At 46.7% G+C, this 18,593-nt stretch overlaps 1 protein-coding gene across 2 annotated transcripts in view; it reads left to right on the forward strand.

Moving 5' to 3' along the window:
• The window catches only part of HAGH (hydroxyacylglutathione hydrolase), a 29,899-nt gene extending 12,511 nt beyond the window's left edge, over nt 1-17,388 (forward strand). For both annotated transcript variants that reach the window (XM_058157463.1, XM_058157464.1), the window contains exons 2-9: nt 3,671-3,852; nt 4,794-4,858; nt 7,866-7,983; nt 11,578-11,686; nt 12,329-12,432; nt 13,718-13,819; nt 15,373-15,452; nt 16,225-17,388. In XM_058157463.1, the coding sequence (XP_058013446.1) occupies nt 3,671-3,852; nt 4,794-4,858; nt 7,866-7,983; nt 11,578-11,686; nt 12,329-12,432; nt 13,718-13,819; nt 15,373-15,452; nt 16,225-16,324 (860 nt within the window). In that variant the 3' untranslated portion in view covers nt 16,325-17,388. The remainder of the gene's footprint in view (nt 1-3,670; nt 3,853-4,793; nt 4,859-7,865; nt 7,984-11,577; nt 11,687-12,328; nt 12,433-13,717; nt 13,820-15,372; nt 15,453-16,224) is intronic.
• Nucleotides 17,389-18,593: the final 1,205 nt, after the last annotated feature.

Here is an 18,593-nt window from a genome sequence, read left to right on the forward strand (position 1 = left end):
GACCTTGTAGGTCATCTAGGACTTGGAAGACTTGGAAGGGACCTTGTAGGTCATCTAGGGACTTGGAAGAGTTGGAAGGGACCTTGGTAGGTCATCTAGGGACTTGGAAGAGTTGAAAGGGACCTTGTAGGTCATCTAGGACTTGGAAGACTTGGAAGGGACCTTGTAGGTCATCTAGGGACTTGGAAGAGTTGAAAGGGACCTGTAGGTCATCTAGGACTTGAAGACTTGGAAGGGACCTTGTAGGTCATCTAGGACTTGAAGACTTGGAAGGACCTTGTAGGTCATCTAGGACTTGAAGACTTGGAAGGGACCTGTAGGTCATCTAGGGACTGGGAAGAGTGGAAGGGGACCTTGGTAGGTCATCTAGGGACTTGGAAGAGTTGAAAGGGACCTTGTAGGTCATCTAGGACTTGGAAGACTTGGAAGGGACCTTGTAGGTCATCTAGGGACTTGGAAGAGTTGAAAGGGACCTTGTAGGTCATCTAGGACTTGGAAGACTTGGAAGGGACCTTGTAGGTCATCTAGGACTTGGAAGACTTGGAAGGGACCTTGTAGGTCATCTTGCCCAAGCAGGAGACCCTACACCCATGATGGCGAACTTATGGCACACATGCCAGAGGTAGCACTCAGAGTCCTCTCTGTGACCACACAGGCCATCGCCAGCTGCTTTTCTGGTGCGTCCTTTTCTGGTCAGGTGATCGTGCATGCCGGAGCCACAGAAACCTGAAGTCCAGCTGGGCAGTGCACATGTGCGTGCCGAACACCTGGTCTTTGGGTTTCCAGGGCTCCGGCATGCGCGAAGAAACCAGAAGACCAAGTGGCCATTGTGTGCATTCTCACCGACTAGCTGGTCTTCGGGTTTCCAAGGCTCCGGCGCGCACACACATTCCGGTTTGGGTACTCGGTGCCGGAAAGGTTCGCCATCACTGTCCTACACCATTCCTGACAGATGGCAGTCCAATCTCTTCTTGAAAGCCTCCAGTGATGAAGCTCCCACAGCTTCTGAAGAGGTTTAACCCTGATGACAGACCTGAAGAATCCTGTACTTTTAGCCAATCTATGAAGTCCGTTTTCTGGTCTGGTCTTTTAAGTGGGGCTAATCCAGTGGTGAAATGTAAAATTTGTTATTATCGGTTCTGTGGGCGTAGCTTGGTGGTGATGGGTAACGTGACTGGGTGGGCGTGGCCAACTTTTTTTTTTTAACTTTTAAAAGCATTTTTTCTACAACCTCTTCAGCCGAAGAGGTTGTAGAAAAATGCTTTTAAAAGCCTCTGACGATCCCAGCTGAACCGCACGTTCATCAGAGGCTTTTTTTTTTACTTTTAAAAGCATTTTTTCGGCGGAAGAAAAAATGCTTTTAAAAGTAAAAAAAAACCCTCTGATGATCGCGCGGCTCAGCTGGGCATGTGGGGCGGGCAGGAATTTTTGCTACTGGTTCTCTGAACCATCCACCGCCATCGCTACCGGATCGGGAAATCCGGTCTGAACCAGGAGCATTTCACCCCTGGGCGTAAGATCCCTTCCCTGTCTTAAGAGATCCTGTCCTGGAGATCCTACCTTCCCTGTTCTTCATCTCCAGGCATGACTGCTCCTATCTCAAGTCCACAGAGCAGCTGCTGGTCTGGCACGATAGGATACCGAGTGATTAATCATCTAGCCAGCAGAAGTTCTCCCTGAGTACTTATTAATCTCTTTTTTTTTCTTTTTTTTCTTATCCCGTTAAAAGTTTGCAGGTCAGGGGTGCGGTTCTGTGGGGTTTCTAGCGGCCCAACAAGGCTTTTGTAGAAGTCAGACACGCAGCCCCTAGGGAGGGTCTCTGTCTGGTTCTACATTACGCATCTATTGATCATCAATTGTGTTGTAAATGTTGTACCTTGATGAACGTATCTTTTCTTTTATGTACACTGAGAGCATATGCACCAAGACAAATTCCTTGTGTGTCCAATCACACTTGGCCAATAAAATTCTATTCTATTCTATTCTATTCTAAAAGATAGTATTTAGGGATAGTAGATGATGGCCCGATTTCTCTGAAGGAAAGAACTTGGCTTCCTAAAGCAGGGGTCTCCAACCTTGGCAACTTTAAGCCTGGGGGACTTCAACTCCCAGAATTCCCCAGCCAGCAAGCTGGCTGGGGAATTCTGGGAGTTGAAGTCCCCTAGGCTTAAAGTTGCCAAGGTTGGAGACCCCTGTCCTAAAAGACATCAGCCAATCCAGGTTCCCTTGGTTAGTACTGTTTTTCCCACCTCCCTTTGGCGCAAGGAGAGGGGTGGATCTGATACGTCTTTGAATCGCTTCCTTTTTGAATCTGTGCTCTTGATGTTTCCTGCCTCCCATCTCTTTATGTGCCTGTTCTTTAAAGGTGAAAATGCCCCCAAAAGAAGAGGAGTTAAATAGGGGAGAGAGAAAGGGTGAGGATTCTAGTTGTATGGTTATATGAATCATGTAACATACAGTAGTGTTCCAATATCTATGGGGCTGCCACAAAGAAGAGGGAGTCAAGCTATTCTCCAAAGCACCTAAGGGCAGGACAAGAAGCAATGGGTGGAAACTAATCAAGAAGAGAAGCAACCTGGAATTGAGGAGAAATTTCCTAACAGTCAGAACAATTAATCAGTGGAACAACTTGCCTGCAGAAGTTGTAAATGTTCCTACACTGGAAGTTTTTGTCTGAAGTGGTGTAGGGTTTCCTGCCTAAGCAGGGGGTTAGACTAGAAGACCTCCAAGGTCCCTTCCAACTCTGTTATTCTGTTAACAGTTGTAGGAATTGGGTATGTCTAGTTTAATGAAAAGAAGGACTAGGGGAGACATGATAGCAGTCTTCCAATATTTGAGGGGCTGCCCCAAAGAAGAGGGAGTCAAGCTATTCTCCAAAGCACCTAAGGGCAGGACAAGAAGCAATGGGTGGAAACTAATCAAGAAGAGAAGCAACCTACAACTAAGGAGAAATTTCCTAACAGTCAGAACAATTAATCAGTGGAACAACTTGCCTGCAGAAGTTGTAAATGTTCCTACACTGGAAGTTTTTGTCTGAAGTGGTGTAGGGTTTCCTGCCTAAGCTGGGGGTTAGACTAGAAGACCTCCAAGGTCCCTTCCAACTCTGTTATTCTGTTAACAGTTGTAGGAATTGGGTATGTCTAGTTTAATGAAAAGAAGGACTAGGGGAGACATGATAGCAGTCTTCCAATATTTGAGGGGCTGCCCCAAAGAAGAGGGAGTCAAGCTATTCTCCAAAGCACCTGAGGGCAGGACAAGAAGCAATGGGTGGAAACTAATCAAGGAGAGAAGGAACCAGTGGAACAACTTGCCTCCAGAAGTTGTAAATGCTCCAACACTGGAACTTTTTTAGAAGAGATTGGATGACCATTTGTCTGAAATGGCATAGGGTTTCCTGTCTGAGCAGCGGGTTGGACTAGAAGACCTCCAAAGTCCCTTCCAGTTCTGCTAAATGATAAAGGTGTTAGTAATAATAACAAGAGTTGGAAGGGACCTTGAAGGTCATCTAGCCCAACCGCCTGCTCACGCAGGAGACCTGTACTAGGGATTCGAACCGTCGAACTGCCGACCTTTCCGATCGACCAGCTCAGTGTCTTAGCCACTGAGCTACCTAGTAGGTGGCTTTCTTCTATCGTGGGGAGAGCTAACTTGGTTTTATTGTCTCCTAAAGGTTTTTCCTCGTTTCAAGTCAACTTCCTCCATTCAGAATTTGAGCAGCGGCCTCCTCAGATCGTCTCACAGGCCAACATGAAGGTGGAAATCCTTCCAGCCCTCACAGACAACTATATGTACCTCCTCGTGGATGAGGAGACCAAGGAAGCAGCCATAGTTGACCCCGTGCAGCCCCAGAAGGTATTTTCGTCTGGACCACCTCACTTTCCTCCGGGACTCATGGGCATCCGTTGGCAGAGACGATCATCCTATCTTTTGGAGGGAAAGATAGTTTGGACTATGTGTTTTCTAATGCCGTGTTTCCCTGAAAAATACGACTTACCCCGAAAACAAGCCCTAGCCCGATTTTCATGCCTGCCCCTAATATAAGCCCTGTCTCAAAAATAAGCCCTAGTTAAGCCCCATCCATTGTCTGATTATATGAGGTGGGGTGAGGCAGAGGCATAAAAGTCAAGCTCGGGCGGAAATGGGGGGGTGGAACTGCCCCACGGTCCCTGTACCCACTTACCTTACGACCGCCACAGCCAGGCCTCCAACGCCCCAACACCTATTGCGCCGCTGCCCGACTTCTTCTGCAGCTGCTTGCAGCTGTTCATGGCTGGACGACACATGGCGCACCACTCATTACACTATTGCTGCTCCTTGTGCCGGACGTGGTGAGATTTGTCGCGCTGTTGCAACCACTGGCATGCTTAATGGCACACGCGCAGCGTATGGCCACCAGCAGCCGCAGAAGTCAGGTAGCGGGGCGACAGGTGTCGGGCCATAGGAGGCGTGGCTGTGGTGTTGCTAAGGTAAGCAGGCAACGCATCCCTCAAAAATAAGACGTCGTGCTTATTTTGGGGCCAAAAAGAAAATAAGACCGGGTCACCACGTCCCTGATCTATATACTAGTCTCCCTTTATTTCTTTGTCGGTAAAACATAAATTCAACATGAAAATAGTTTGTCGTGGAAGCGACTGCCTGCGAAGACTCATGGATTGGGACTGAAAGGCGAAAGCGGAAGCAGTATGCTCCATCCGATATTTGGGTGGACCAGGTTGCCCTGATCCCACCGGAGGAAAAAAAAAACAGTAATAGTAATAACAACAATACTTCTGCTTTTCACTGTTTTTTACTAGGTTGTGGATGCAGCCAAGAAGCATGGAGTGAAACTGACCACTGTACTTACTACACATCACCACTGGTAATCCTTCTTTATTTCATGGCTTAAAAGGTTTTGGATCCGAGTAGCAAGGGGCAGCGAGGGGGCAGCCCTATTTTTTGGTGAACCAGGGTTTTCCCCATGCAAAGAATAAGGCCCAGCCTGTAAACACATTCTCCTGGGCTGCTGATTCAGGTTATATCAGGGCACTGGTGAAATTCAATTTTTTTTACTACCGGTTCTGTGGGTGTGGCTTGGTGGGCATGGCAGGGGAAGGATACTGCAAAATCCCCATTCTCACCCCACTCCTGGGGAAGGATACTGCAAAATCCCCATTCTCACCCCATTCCAGGAGAAGGATACTGCAAAATCCCCACTCCTGGGAGAAGGATATTGCAAAGTCCCCATTTCCACCCCACTCCTGGGGGAAGGATATTGCAAAATCCCCATTCCCACCCCACTCCTGGGGGAAGGATACTGCAAAATCCCCATTCTCACCCCATTCCGGGAGAAGGATACTGCAAAATCCCCACTCCTGGGAGAAGGATATTGCAAAGTCCCCATTTCCACCCCACTCCTGGGGGAAGGATATTGCAAAATCCCCATTCTCACCCCATTCCGGGAGAAGGATACTGCAAAATCCCCATTCTCACCCCATTCCGGGAGAAGGATACTGCAAAATCCCCACTCCTGGGAGAAGGATATTGCAAAGTCCCCATTTCCACCCCACTCCTGGGGGAAGGATATTGCAAAATCCCCATTCTCACCCCACTCCTGGGGGAAGGATATTGCAAAATCCTCTTTCCCACCCCACTCCAGGAGAAGGATACTGGAAAATCCCCATTCCCTCCCTACTCCTGGGGGAAGGATACTGCAAAATCTCCATTCCCACCCCACTCTGGGGCCAGTCAGAGGTGGTATTTGCTGGTTCTCACGTACGTGATGTACTGCAACTTCCCCCCCCCCTGCTAAACTAGGGGTGGGCGTGGCCAGAGCGTGACGCATCCTTCCCATGGGCCACGAGATTGACAACTCTAAATTAGATCTACAACTGCAGATGTCTTCCCACTTCAGTTATTGCTGTCAACATGAGATATTGCAGACAAGGAACTCGAGAAGTAGTAATTTTTCAAAGTTACTTGAAAGAAATACTGGCTTCTTTTCAAATTAACTATTCACCGAGCGTGCCTTCGTGGAACGGAATGGGACAACTCGCTGCAGGACAATTTGATGCGGGACACGTTAACAATTCAATTTAATTATTTAAAATCAATTTTTTAAAAAAATCCTTTTAATTTTTGCCATTCTCATTTCATTCGTCCCTCCTTTTTGCATCTTTTCTTCAATGATTCTGTTCCACCATTTCTTTGCTATTAGTGTAACTCTCGTCCCGCGACAAGGTGCCTGTGCCACGCCAGTTGTGGCAAGTTGGCCGTGACGAGTTGGTCACAGCAGATTGTTGTAGAACCTTCAGGGAAAGCTGCGGCCATCAGTGGGAGTTTTGGGTTTTACGACTTTTGAAATGAAATTTGGGGGAAATCTTTTACTGTATGACTGTAACTTTGTTGCTTGTGTCCTTACAGTTTATATATTGATATTGTTTCCTGATTGCTTATTTGTAACCTACAGTATGACTATCATTAAGTGTTGTACCTTATGATTCTTGATGAATGTATCTTTTCTTTTATGTACACTGAGAGCATATGGACCAAGACAAATGTTGTGACCCAGGCCCAAGTAGGTAGTAGGAAACTCAGTCAGTGTAAAAACAAACAAACTTTATTCGAACAGCTGAGAATTACTTCATTCCCAGCGTCGTTCAACTCAAATGAAAACAAATGCCTCCCAACACAAATTCCTCAGTCCTATTGCAAACCTTGGTCCAATTAGGCAAACTGCCAAAGGCCTTTCTTGGCAAACGTTCAGAAGTCACCAATACAGAAATAAATGCAAGACATAGACGAAGAAGAAGACGAAGCTACCAACATTGTTTTCCGGAAAAGCCCAAATGCCGTTGCTGGTCTGTTTTAAGCCTTATGAGAGGGGCCAATAATCTCTTGGCCTTACTCCCAAGTCATCCTCTTTGCTTGAGCTGCTCTTGCCTTTTGGCAGCTCTTCTCATGCGTGCATTAGGAACAGGCTCCTCCTGTTCCTCTGCCTCACTACTATCAGTCTCTGGAGGCTCTGGAGTCTGCACCTCACTTCCCGATGGCCCTAGTCTCACCTTAGCCTCATCACTGTCTGACTCCGTTGCCAGCTCTGCAGGCAGCTGGTGGACCACAACAACAAATTCCTTATGTGTCCAATCACACTTGGCCAATAAAAAATTCTATTCTATTAAGCCCGTGGTTCCCAAACTCTGCATTCCTGCACTTCAGGGCCTCGCAGCAAAGTCACAGGTGTGCTGCAAGAGATGGAGAGGACCATTGTTTTGAAAGAGGAGTAACACAGCACTTGTCATTTCCGTGGCCCAGTTCTGAATGCCTCATAGCCCAGTAGTGGGCCCAGGGGTTGGGGGGCCCTGTACTGACCCCTAGATCCTGTTTGCCTTGAGCTCAGTGTATTGCATAAAACCCATCAGTGGTGGCTCGACGGGTCACATTTTTATTAAGTTATAAAGTATTATAAAATACGAAATTCAAAAGTAAATAAGAAGGCAATGAGGGAAAAGTGGGGGGGGGAGTGAGGAAAGATAGGGAAAGAACAAGAAGCATTGACTTTCGATTCTCTCTGTTACGGCAGAATAAGGCATTAACGTCAAATCACAACTTTTTGCTTTTCCATAATAATATGTACCCGTCATTTGTATAAAGATCTGTTGATCTAATCTGTAAAAGCCAAAGTCAAAGTTTCATTCTTTTCCACCTCAAGCATGAAGTTCAGAAGCGGTTTCCAGTGGTGGCTTATTCAGCATAATACGGCTCCCCCCCCCCCGCCCCCGAGTGCTTGGGCCGAATGCCCATTTAGCTGAATTGGATGTGCTGAATTTTGGCAAATACTTCTTCCTGTGTTTGCCCAGCATCTGAAGCCTGACATTTTTACCTTCTAGGGACCATGCTGGTGGCAACGACAAACTTGTAAAGATGGAGCCTGGATTACGAGTCTACGGGGGAGATAGCAGGGTTGGAGCCCTCACCCAGAAAGTCTCTCATCTTACAACATTTCAGGTAAAAGAACAACAACGGGGGAGGGAGGGGAAGGATAGATTGGCCAGGCAGTTTCTGAAACATGGATCCTATTCAGGCTTGAAGGCATGTGCCTCTCCTGGGGCTGATGGTTACTCTGACCCTTCACAGGTTGTCCTCAAGTTATGACCACAATTGAGCCCAAAATTTATGTTGACTCTGGTGGGCCAGAGGAGCTCATACGAATAAAACAAGAAGGTGGGGGTTTGCAAACGCTGCGTTTGTTTTTCATGAGAAGAATTTTAAAATAACCAAGTTGGGTGGTCCAAGAAGGCCGGTAGGCATGAAAGGTGGTTATGGTTGCCCTTGGTTGCCTCCACCCAGGTCCTGGGGAGGAATGTGGTTGCCAAAGTTCTGACTGACAAACCCAAGCAAGCACCGTTGAGACTGTCCGATCTCTGAATGCAAAACTTTGAGTAAATCACATCGGCACAGATTGAAAGCAAAACCTGTTAAGGGTAATCTTGGTTCACAACCAAATGTTGTTTAATTTTTTTTATTTTAATTTGAATTTATATCCCGCCCTTCTCTGAAGACTCAGGGCGGCTTACACTGTGTTAAGCAATAGTCTTCATCCATTTGTATATTATATACAAAGTCAACTTGTATTGCCCCCCCAACAATCTGGGTCCTCATTTTACCTACCTTATAAAGGATGGAAGGCTGAGTCAACCTTGGGCCTGGTGGGATTCGAACCTGCAGTAATTGTAATTGCAGGGAGCTGAGTTAATAACAGACTGCATTAGCCTGTTGAGCCACAAGAGGCCCTTGTAGACTATTGAGCAGAGTACCCTTTGAGATTACACATGAAAGTGACTGAGAATGATTGTGGACAATAACAGTTACCATACAGACAAACTAGGTTTTGATAATATTTTACTTTTGGGAAAAAGAAAAATCATAGTCCAAAAACAATCCAGGTCATACACATATAAAGTCAGTCCAGGGATATTTCAAATATCAAGTCTTCTTACCAATTGTAGACTTGCACAACAAACCAGATCTTCTTTAATTTCATTCAAGAACACAGTTCACTACACAATAGTCAGTAAATATTAAAGGATCACTAAATAGCCATGATCAAGCAATGATCATGCATAGAGCTCAAACATAAGAGTTGCAGCATACCAGCAGGTAACAATGGTGTAGTGTTCCCACAAATCATAATTTAGCTTTTCTTAAGTACATTGGCTACAGAGCTCAACCAACCAGGATGCATGATGATGCAACACAGTCTTAAAGCAATATAATACCTTTCTTACTGCAAACATACATAGTTGGTTTATATATTGCCTGACCAACTAGTTAGACAAATAGCCATTCCCTAACAAAACCAACTCAAACTAATTCCCCACATTTTTCACATAATAAAAAAAAAAATAGAATCTCCCTCCCCCTTATTAGTGCAGGTCACATTGTCCGATTAGACGGCCAGGTTGTCGTGTCCCACTCCTCCGATGACGGCCGGGTCAGGGAAATCCGAATCAGGCTTGCCTCTGCAGCTCTGCCCAAAGTCCTAGCAAAGTCCTCAGAGCAGGCAGGAGACCAGAAGGTGACTTCAGCAAGATAAGTTCGACTTTGCCTGACTCAGAGACTGCCAGAAAGCAGATCCTTTATATAGGCCATGGGGTGTGGCTCCATGACTCAGCACTTATCCAGGCCTGCCCCTCCCTTCCTTCTGTTGCCTCCGCCTATCCAATCTTCTGATGCGAGGGTCACTCCAATCAGCAGCTGTTGGAAATAAACTTTCCTCAGGCTCACATGCTGTGGAGGAGGGGGAGGGGTCTAGCTGCTCCATTTGCCTGGGCATGGAGCCAGGGCTGGGGCCGGGGGATGCTCCCTCCTCTGCAGCCTGCTTGGGCATGGAGCCAGGGCTGGGACCGAGAGGTGCCCCCTCCTCTGCAGCTTGTCTGGGCATGGAGCCAGGACTGGGGCCGGGAGGCATACATTCCTCTGTGTTCGGGAGCAGATAAGAAGGCCCCGGCTGCTGTGAGAGCGGGCAAGACACAACACTGGTATTGTTATGGCAACTGTTCAACTGCCTTGGTTGGACATCTGGTGAGATGACCTTGGTTTCCAGGAGACGATTTCGTGCCGCAGCCTGGAACCAACCTTCCTCCCCGCTATTATTTTGGCAAGCTGAAAAGTGGCAATGGCTGCGAACAGCAAGTTTATGCTTTGAAGTTTGCAGTTGTAAACTTTTTCAAATCTAGGCGTGTCTAGGCATTCCTTAACAACACTTCGTTTAGTGACCGTTCAAAGTGACGACGGCACTGAAAAAAGTGACTTAGGACTGATTTTCACACTTATGACCTTTGCAGCCTCCCCATGGTCACGTGGTCAGAATTCAGACGCTTGGCAACTGACTCATATTTAAGACGGTCGCTGTGACCCAGGATCACACGATCCCCTTTTTTGCGACCTTCTGACAAGCAGAATCAAGGGAAAAGCCAGATTCACTTAACAACTGTGTCCCTAACTTAACAGCTGGGGTGATTCAGTCAACTGTGGCCGGAAAGGTCATAAAACGAGACAAATCTCACTTAACTGACGTCCCGCAGCATAAATTTTGCGCGCAGTTGGGATTGCAAATTGGTAAAAACTTGGCCTTGTTCTTTGCCCGGAGTTACCAAGGCCTCTGGCCAAATTTATTCTTCAGATAAAACAAAAACGGGGCCTAGAGCAGGGTTGTCAAGCTTGATTTCGTTGAGGGCTGCATCAGAGTTGTGTTTGATTGTGGGGGGCTGGGGTGGGTGTGGCCAGCTTGGGTGTGGCCAGCTTGATGTCACTCGTGTCAGGGGTGCCTGTGGCCTGAGCATTCTGCCAGCGAAAATGGGCTCTCGAGCTCAGTTTTTGGCCGTAACGGCCTCCTGCAGCCCTCTGCCAATGAAAATGGAGCCCCCCCCCCGAGCTCCATTTTTGCTGGCAGAGGGCTACAGGAGGCCGGCGCAGCTGAAAACGGAGCTTGAGAGGGTCATATGCAGTCCCCCCAAGCTCTGTTTTTGCTGGCAGAGGCACCGCGGGGCGGACCGTTGCTGTTTCCAGGGTGGCCCTGCAGGCCAGATCGATGCACCCCATGGGTCAGATCCGGCCTGCGGGCCTTGAGTTTGACACCCCTGGCCGAGAGAAAAGTTTTCTGCAACAGAAAATCTTCAGCGGAGGCCGGCAAATGTGCCTCCAGCTCAAGAAATGGGCCTGGTTGGAGCAACCAGATTCGTAGCACCTCCTGTTCGTTGCTCTGCTTCTTTCTACTTCTGCTGTGTCAGCCGAGCTATATCAGAGTCAGAAATGGTGTCAAAGCAGCAGTGAAGTCTGGCCGGATCTATCCAGCTCGCACAAACCGGTAGCGCTGGTGGCGGGAGGCTCCGCCCACCTTCAGGGACGTCATTACATCCCGTTTTTGACCCTCTGTGCATGTGCAGAAGGATCTGCGCATGTGCAGAAGAGGCGCGAGTGTAGCGCGTACGAGTGCGCTCTCTCTCGCTCACACTCTCGAACCGGTAGCGAAGGTAAGTGCATTTCACCACTGTGTCAAAGCATTCCTGCCAGTAACCAGGAGATTTCTTCCCTTCTCAGGTGGGCTCCCTCAATGTGAAATGCCTCTCAACTCCCTGCCACACCTCTGGACACATCTGCTATTTTGTGACAAAGCCAAACAGCTCGGAACCACCTGCGGTGTTTACAGGTAGGCTCCGGAACCAGAGCCTTCCAAACAGATTACTATTGTTGTTACAAGCAATATTTCCATAATAGCTTCCTTTCTTTTGTGACCCAGGCCCAAGTAGGTAGTAGGAAACTCAGTCAGTGTAAAAACAAACAAACTTAATTAGAACAGTTGAGAATTAACTCATTGTCAGCGTAGTCCAACTAAATTAAAACAAATTCTTCATAACACAATTCCTCAGTTCTATCACCAATCTTGGTCCAAAACTGCCAAAGGCCTTTCTTGGCAAAAGGTCAGAAGACACCAATACAACACAAATGCAACAAGACAAAGCTATCAACATTGTTTTCCGGCAAAGAGCCCAAACGCCATTGCTGGTCTTTTAAGCCTTATGGGAGGGGCCAATCATCTCTTAGCCCTACTATTTCCATAATAGCTTCCTTTCTTCCTGAAAGGAACCAGTACGCAGAACAAGCCCATGTTTCAAAAAAGCATCAACACCACCACCACCAGTAATGGAACCAAACATTAAAATACGCTTACTTAAAACAGAAAATCAAGTTGAAGGCAATCTAAAGACTGTCTTGCCTCAAAGAAATTGAAACTTGTTCTTGCCTAGCATCGTGGTCGTTTTTAATTTTTTGAACCTCGTCTTTCTTCTAGGCGACACCTTGTTTGTGGCTGGCTGTGGAAAGTTCTTTGAAGGAACGCCAGAAGAAATGTACAGAGCTTTGATTGAGGTCTTGGGGCGCCTCCCTCCTGAAACGGTATTTTTGTATAAATATTAAACTGTTGTGACCCAGGCCCAAGTAGTATTAGGAAACTCAGTCAGTGTAGAAACAAACAAACTTTATTAAAACAGCAGGGAATTACTTCATTCTCAGCGTAGTTCAACTAAATTAAATTCCTCCCAACACAAATTCCTCAGTCCTATCACCAACCTTGGTCCAATTAGGCAAACTGCCAAAGGCCTTTCTTGGCAAAAGTTCAGAAGACACCGATATGAAACAAATGTAACAAGACAAAGCTATCAATGTTGTTTTCCGACAAAGAGCCCAAGAGCCGTTGCTGGTCTTTTAAGCCTTATGGGAGGGACTAATCATCTCTTGGCCCTACTCCCGAGTCGTCCTCTCTGCTTGAGCTGCTCTTGCCTTCTGGCAGCTCTTCTCATGCGTGCATTAGGAACAGGCTCCTCCTGTTCCTCTGCCTCACTACTGTCAGCCTCTGGAGGCTCTGGAGTCCACACAACACTGCCCAATGGCCCTGGCCCCACCTCAGCCTCCAACGGAGAGCCCTCATCTGGGCCTTCCCCAGGTTCCAGGACTGGCCCATGTTCTTCCTCAGCCTCATCGCTAACCGACTCCGTTGCCAGCTTCGCAGGCTGCTGGCGGACCACAACATAAACCCCTTGTGTGGGGCGGGGGCGGGGGGCAGGGGGGGCTCAAACACAGAGCTTGATTTATCTTCTTCTTGTGCCCTATCCGTCATTAGGCGCTGGCGACCATCTTGGTGATCCTGTTTTTATCAACAGCTGCACAAAAATGTGCTGCTAAGTTTTGTCCAAACCAATCCGTTAGATTTTGAAGCCATTGTGGTTCTTCTTCTGCCTGGACCTCGTTTGCCTTCAATCTTTCCTTGGAGGATTAAGTGAAGGATGCTGTATTTTTCTGGGTGTCGCATCACATGCCCAAAATATGTTAACTTTCCCTTTTTTATGGCTTTGATGATTTCCCTTGGCTTTCCCAGGCGGCTTATTTCCTCCTCATTTCTGATTTTGTCAACCCAGCTGGATTTATACAGCTGTCTAAACCTGGGCTAGCAGAACAGAGTTTTCTACAAGTCCCAATCACAAAGGCCAAATGAATCCCTCCCTGGCCCCCTAAGACCTCCCACCCTGTTTTAAGCAAATGAGGCAAATAACATTGTCAAATATATACGGTTCTGTCATTAATTTGCAATTGTTAAAATAATGTTTTGGAAAGCGTCTGGCGAGGCTGACCTGCATTTTGGTGCCTTCTAATGTTCTCCTTTTCTGCTTCTTTTGCTGGCTAGAAAGTCTATTGTGGCCACGAATATACCATCAACAACTTAAAGTTTGCCCGGCATGTTGAACCAAATAATGCTGCCATCCAACGAAAGCTATCATGGGCAAAGGTAAGATAGTTTGCACTTTCCTTCCATGGGGAACAAAAAAAAAATTAAAAAAAATTAGGAGTGGTTCCTAAGAGGTTTCGGCTTGCTGTCTTTGGCTGTAGGAAAGTCCCTGTCGTGTCCCCCTCCCCCTCCGACGACCGGGTCTAGGAAGTCCGTATCAAGCGTGGCCACGAAGCCTCTGCAGCTTTGCCAAATTCCTTTCAGATTTCTCAGGGCAGGCAGGAATCCAAGTTGTGACTTTAGCAAACTAAATGAGACTTTGCTTGACTCAAAGTTGCTTGACTCAAGCAGGTCCTTTATATAGGCTGTGGGGTGTGGCTCCATGACTCAGCATTTATCCAGGCCTGCCCCTCCCTTCCTTCTGCTGGCGTCGCCTCTCAGATCTCCGGAAGTGAGGATCCTCCCACTTTGAATTGTTTTCTGCTGTTTGAGAAAGGGAGGGGTCAGAAGGCGTAGGCCCGAGCAATTCCAATCCGTGGCTGTCTTCCTCTGATGGCTGAGCCAAAGGAACACATGCCGCATCAGTGAGGTTTGTTTGTTCATTCCAGACATCCTGTCTGGGCATGGGACCAGGGCCGGGGGCTGGAGGCATGACAAGCCGTTCATCTTCATTATCAGACTCAGAGTCTGATAAAAGGCTCGGTTGGAGACGGGAGGGGCCCGGCTGAGGAGAAGAAGGAGGACGAGGCACAACAGTCCCATTTGAATTTCCCCAATGCATTAATGTAGCAGTTGAGAGTGGTGCGGTCAGTGGTGGGATTTAAATAATTTAACAACCGGTTCTCTGCCCTAATGACTAGCTGGGTGGGCGTGGCCATGATGGGTGTGGCCAGGGGGTGTGACAGGCAGCACTCAGCCTCCTGCAATCCCCCCCGGGAGCAAAAATGGGCCATGGGGGGGGGGGACATGGGACGCATCATCTCCCCCAGAAGCCTCCTGGGAGCGAAAACAGACCACAGGAGCTGGGGGCGCACAGCACCCACCCACCCCAACCTGTTTTGGGCCTAGTAGGCCTCCTGGCACTTACCTAGGAGCCAAACTGGGGCATGTGGGGACTCCTGGAAAGGGCGGGGCGGGGCGAGGCCAGTTCGCCAGAACCGGCTGAATCCCACCACTGGGTGCAGTGGCCTAGAGATGGAGCTTTCACCTCACCATCAGTTCTCTGAATATTACATTCTTCTGAATATAACTCCGCCTTGGCGACAGAGAGGGCCTCCGGCCAGTAAACGCTCAGCTCCATTCAGTTGCCCAGACTCCACCCTGCAAGAGATTATAGGGTCCTTAAAAGGAGCTGATGATGATGATGATTAATGTAGCAGTTGACCATCGCAGTCTTCTGACCGGCCCTCTTACCATGATTTTCCATGACTTGTTCAGAGCCCCGGCAAAAATGTCCGGTCCTTCTGCTGGGAAGGGGGGGAAAAATCGTTTATGCCCACAACTGGTGCAGCAGGTTATCTGCAATGCAGTCACACCACAATAGGTTTGTCCTTCAAGGATCCGTCTGTCCATTGGGAATTTTTCTCAAGCTCTTCCCTTCCTTTTTTGTGTAGGCCAAATACGATGGAGGGGAGGCAACCATCCCATCCACCATCGGCGAAGAATTTACATACAACCCGTTCATGAGAGTGAGGTAATTTCCCTGTGGCGGGATCGTGGTGGGGAGAGACCGCTGTTTGGGGAAAAAAGGAAGCTGCTCCCTAAACACTCAACAGAGGGTCTTGAACCCATGATCCCTAGCGCAGGAGTCTCCAACCTTGGCAAGTTTAAGCCTTGTTGTTGTTGTTGTTGTTGCGAAGTCGTGTCCGACCTATCGCGACCCCATGGACAACGTTCCTCCAGGCCTTCCCGTCCTCTACCACAGGGGTCTCCAACCTTGGCAACTTTAAGACTTGTGGACTTCAACTCCCAGAATTCTGGGAGTTGAAGTCCACAAGTCTTAAAAGTCCACAAGTTCTTTGGCCAAAAAAATGCTTTTAAAAGAAAATAAAAGCCTCTGACGATCAGGCAACTCAGCTGGGATCGTCAGAGCCTTTTAAAAGCATTTTTTTCAGCCGAAGAGGTTGTAGAAAAAATGCTTTTAAAAGTTTAAAAATAAAAAGTTGGCCACGCCCACCCAGTCACATTACCCCCACCACCAAGCCACGCTCACAGAACCGGTAGTAACAAATTTTACATTTCACCCCTGGACCCAACCCAGGAAGGAATAAGAGGCATCCCCTGGCTTATGAATTGCTGTAGCCTCTCCTGCCCACTGGCATTGGGAGATTCTGGGAATTAACCAGTCCAACTGACACGGAGGCTGCCAAGCTAGGGAAGAGTTCTTGAATCTGCTGAAAAACCTCTTTTTAACTCCCAAGTTTCCCCTAACGAGTCTTATTTTTTTTCTTCTTCTTTCTGGACAGAGAAGCGACAGTGCAGCATCACGTCCGGGAAACGGACCCTGTTCGGACCATGGGAGCCATCCGCAAAGAGAAAGACAGCTTCAAAGTGCCGAAAGATTAAATGAACCAGCTCCCCAGCTGCTTTTTTCTTTTCTTTTTTTTCTGTTATTCAGTTCAGGAAATTGGTGTTTTCATTGTTCCATTTTATTGAGTTCACTCGCATTAGGGAATTAATAGGGGGAGGGAGGGGGGGAAAAATCACCAAAGCACTTTGCTGTTTAAAAAATATATATTAATTATTCTTGTGCCCTTGGGACTCAGCTGATTATTATTATTATACGTATTATTATTATTATTATTATTATTTTTAGCTGGATGCCCGGAAGTGGTATGGACGTCTCTGCGGGGAGCAGAGGATTCCGTGGGTTTTTTTTTCATGGGGGGGTTCAATGCAGAGAGATCTTGCTTGCCCCATAGGCTTTCTAACCTGCCCAAGTGCGTTTTCTGCTCTTCGCTAAATGCCCTTTTCATCTAAACCAGGGGTCTCCAACCTTGGCAAATTTTAAGACTTGTGGACTTCAACTCCCAGAATTCAACTCTGGGAGTTGAAGTCCACAAGTCTTAAAGTTGCCAAAGTTGGAGAGCCCTGATCTAAACGTTTGCAATCCGCATGTGCTCCTCCGCACGTCAGCAACGCCCGTTTCCGCTGAGCGCATGCGCCCGTCTCTCTGGGAACGAAACAGCAGCACGGGAAACCCAGCCAAGGAGAGGCGACGTCGCAGGAAGGAAATAGAGGCGTTTGTATATCTTTAAACTAGGAAAACAGCAATTGTTTTAACAGCACTTTAAAAAGGAAAAAAACCCTTAAAATCTCATTTTAACCAGTCCGGTCGTGGCTTCAACTGGAAGTGATTAGCAACTTCATTAAAATATCCTCAGCGCTCTGGAAAAACTCTGAATTTTCAGAGAGGATCCTTGTGTGCTGGGGAAGTAGTGACAGTAGAAAACAGTGTGTCCTTTCTTTTTTCTTTTTTGCTTTATTTAAGCTGCCATGGCAGAATTGCACTTGCAAAGCCTTCGTTGTAGATCGCCTCCTTCTTCAGCTTGAATTGTCCTTCCCCGTTGATTCAGCTAATGTACATGTAAATAAATATTATATCTAATAAATATTACTTTAAGACAGTGGCGAAATGTAAGATTTGTTACTTCCGGTTCTGTGGGCGTGGCTTGGTGGGTGGGTGGAGTAATGTGACTAGGTGGGTGTGGCCAACTTTTTTTTTAAAAAAACGTTTAAAAGCATTTTTTCTGCTACCGCTTCGGCCGAAGAGCTTGTAGAAAAAAGGTTTTTAAAAGGCTCCTCTGACGATCCCGGCTGAGTTGCATGATCGTCAGAGGCTTTCATTTTCTTTTAAAAGCATTTTTTTTTTTTGCCTTTAAAAGAAAAAAAAAACCTCTGACGATCAGGCAACTCAGCTGGGATCGCCAGAGGAGCCTTTTAAAAGCATTTTTTTTTACCACCTCTTCAGCTGAAGTGGTTGTAGAAAAAATCCCTTTTTTTAGAACAAGTTTTTATTGATTATTTAGTTTCTCCCCCTACACATATACGTGATTTATGGGGGCGTGGCCATGACCGTGGTGGGGTAAGGACCTTTCCTTCACTTCACAGGGCTTATTAATGAAGATTTATGAGAATTTATGCCATTTGGAATGCACTGTTATAGATGAAAGTTAATAAATCATGAACTGAAAGTGTTAACAGCCCAGCAGATTGAATTTAAAACTGGTAGGTCATCTGAAACGGCTTGAATTAAGGAGTTTCTACAGCGTGGGTTGACCGAGCTGGCAGACAAGATAAGTTGGAATAAATTACTGTGTTCTGTTTTTCCAAAATTAACTATCTTGTTCTGTGTTAAAAAATTTTTTTCTATTGCTGAGGCTAAGGAGTGAATATTAAGGACTGAATATTAAGGACTGAATTTGATAATGAGAAGAATTTTTTTTTTTTGAGCCTTCCGGAAGTTCAGCCAAGAAGAATTTAATTGAAGAGAAGAGAAACTGACTTTTTATTGGATTGTTTGGCAGTAAGAGGATTTTACTGAGCTAATTTTTTCTTTATTTTTTTTTTTCTCTTGAGAGCAAATTAATAGCTTGTTTATATTACAAAAAAAAAAAAAAAGGATTTTGCTTCGTTTAAGTTGGTTTGTCTTCCTTTCTGCTTTGCTGATGTGGAGGAAAAATGGCGCTGATTAATGTTAGCTGTGAAGTTTTGTGTTTCTTTGTGGAGTATCCTTGAACTTGAGAGATAACAGTGCAAATAAGCCGCTTCGCTTCAATTAAAAGACAGTCGTCCTTTGATCTTCACTAAGACCCTCTGTAAAATTGGTTTGGAA

Source organism: Ahaetulla prasina, chromosome 14 (assembly GCF_028640845.1).
Source record: "Ahaetulla prasina isolate Xishuangbanna chromosome 14, ASM2864084v1, whole genome shotgun sequence".
NCBI classification, from domain to species: Eukaryota; Metazoa; Chordata; class Lepidosauria; order Squamata; family Colubridae; genus Ahaetulla; species Ahaetulla prasina.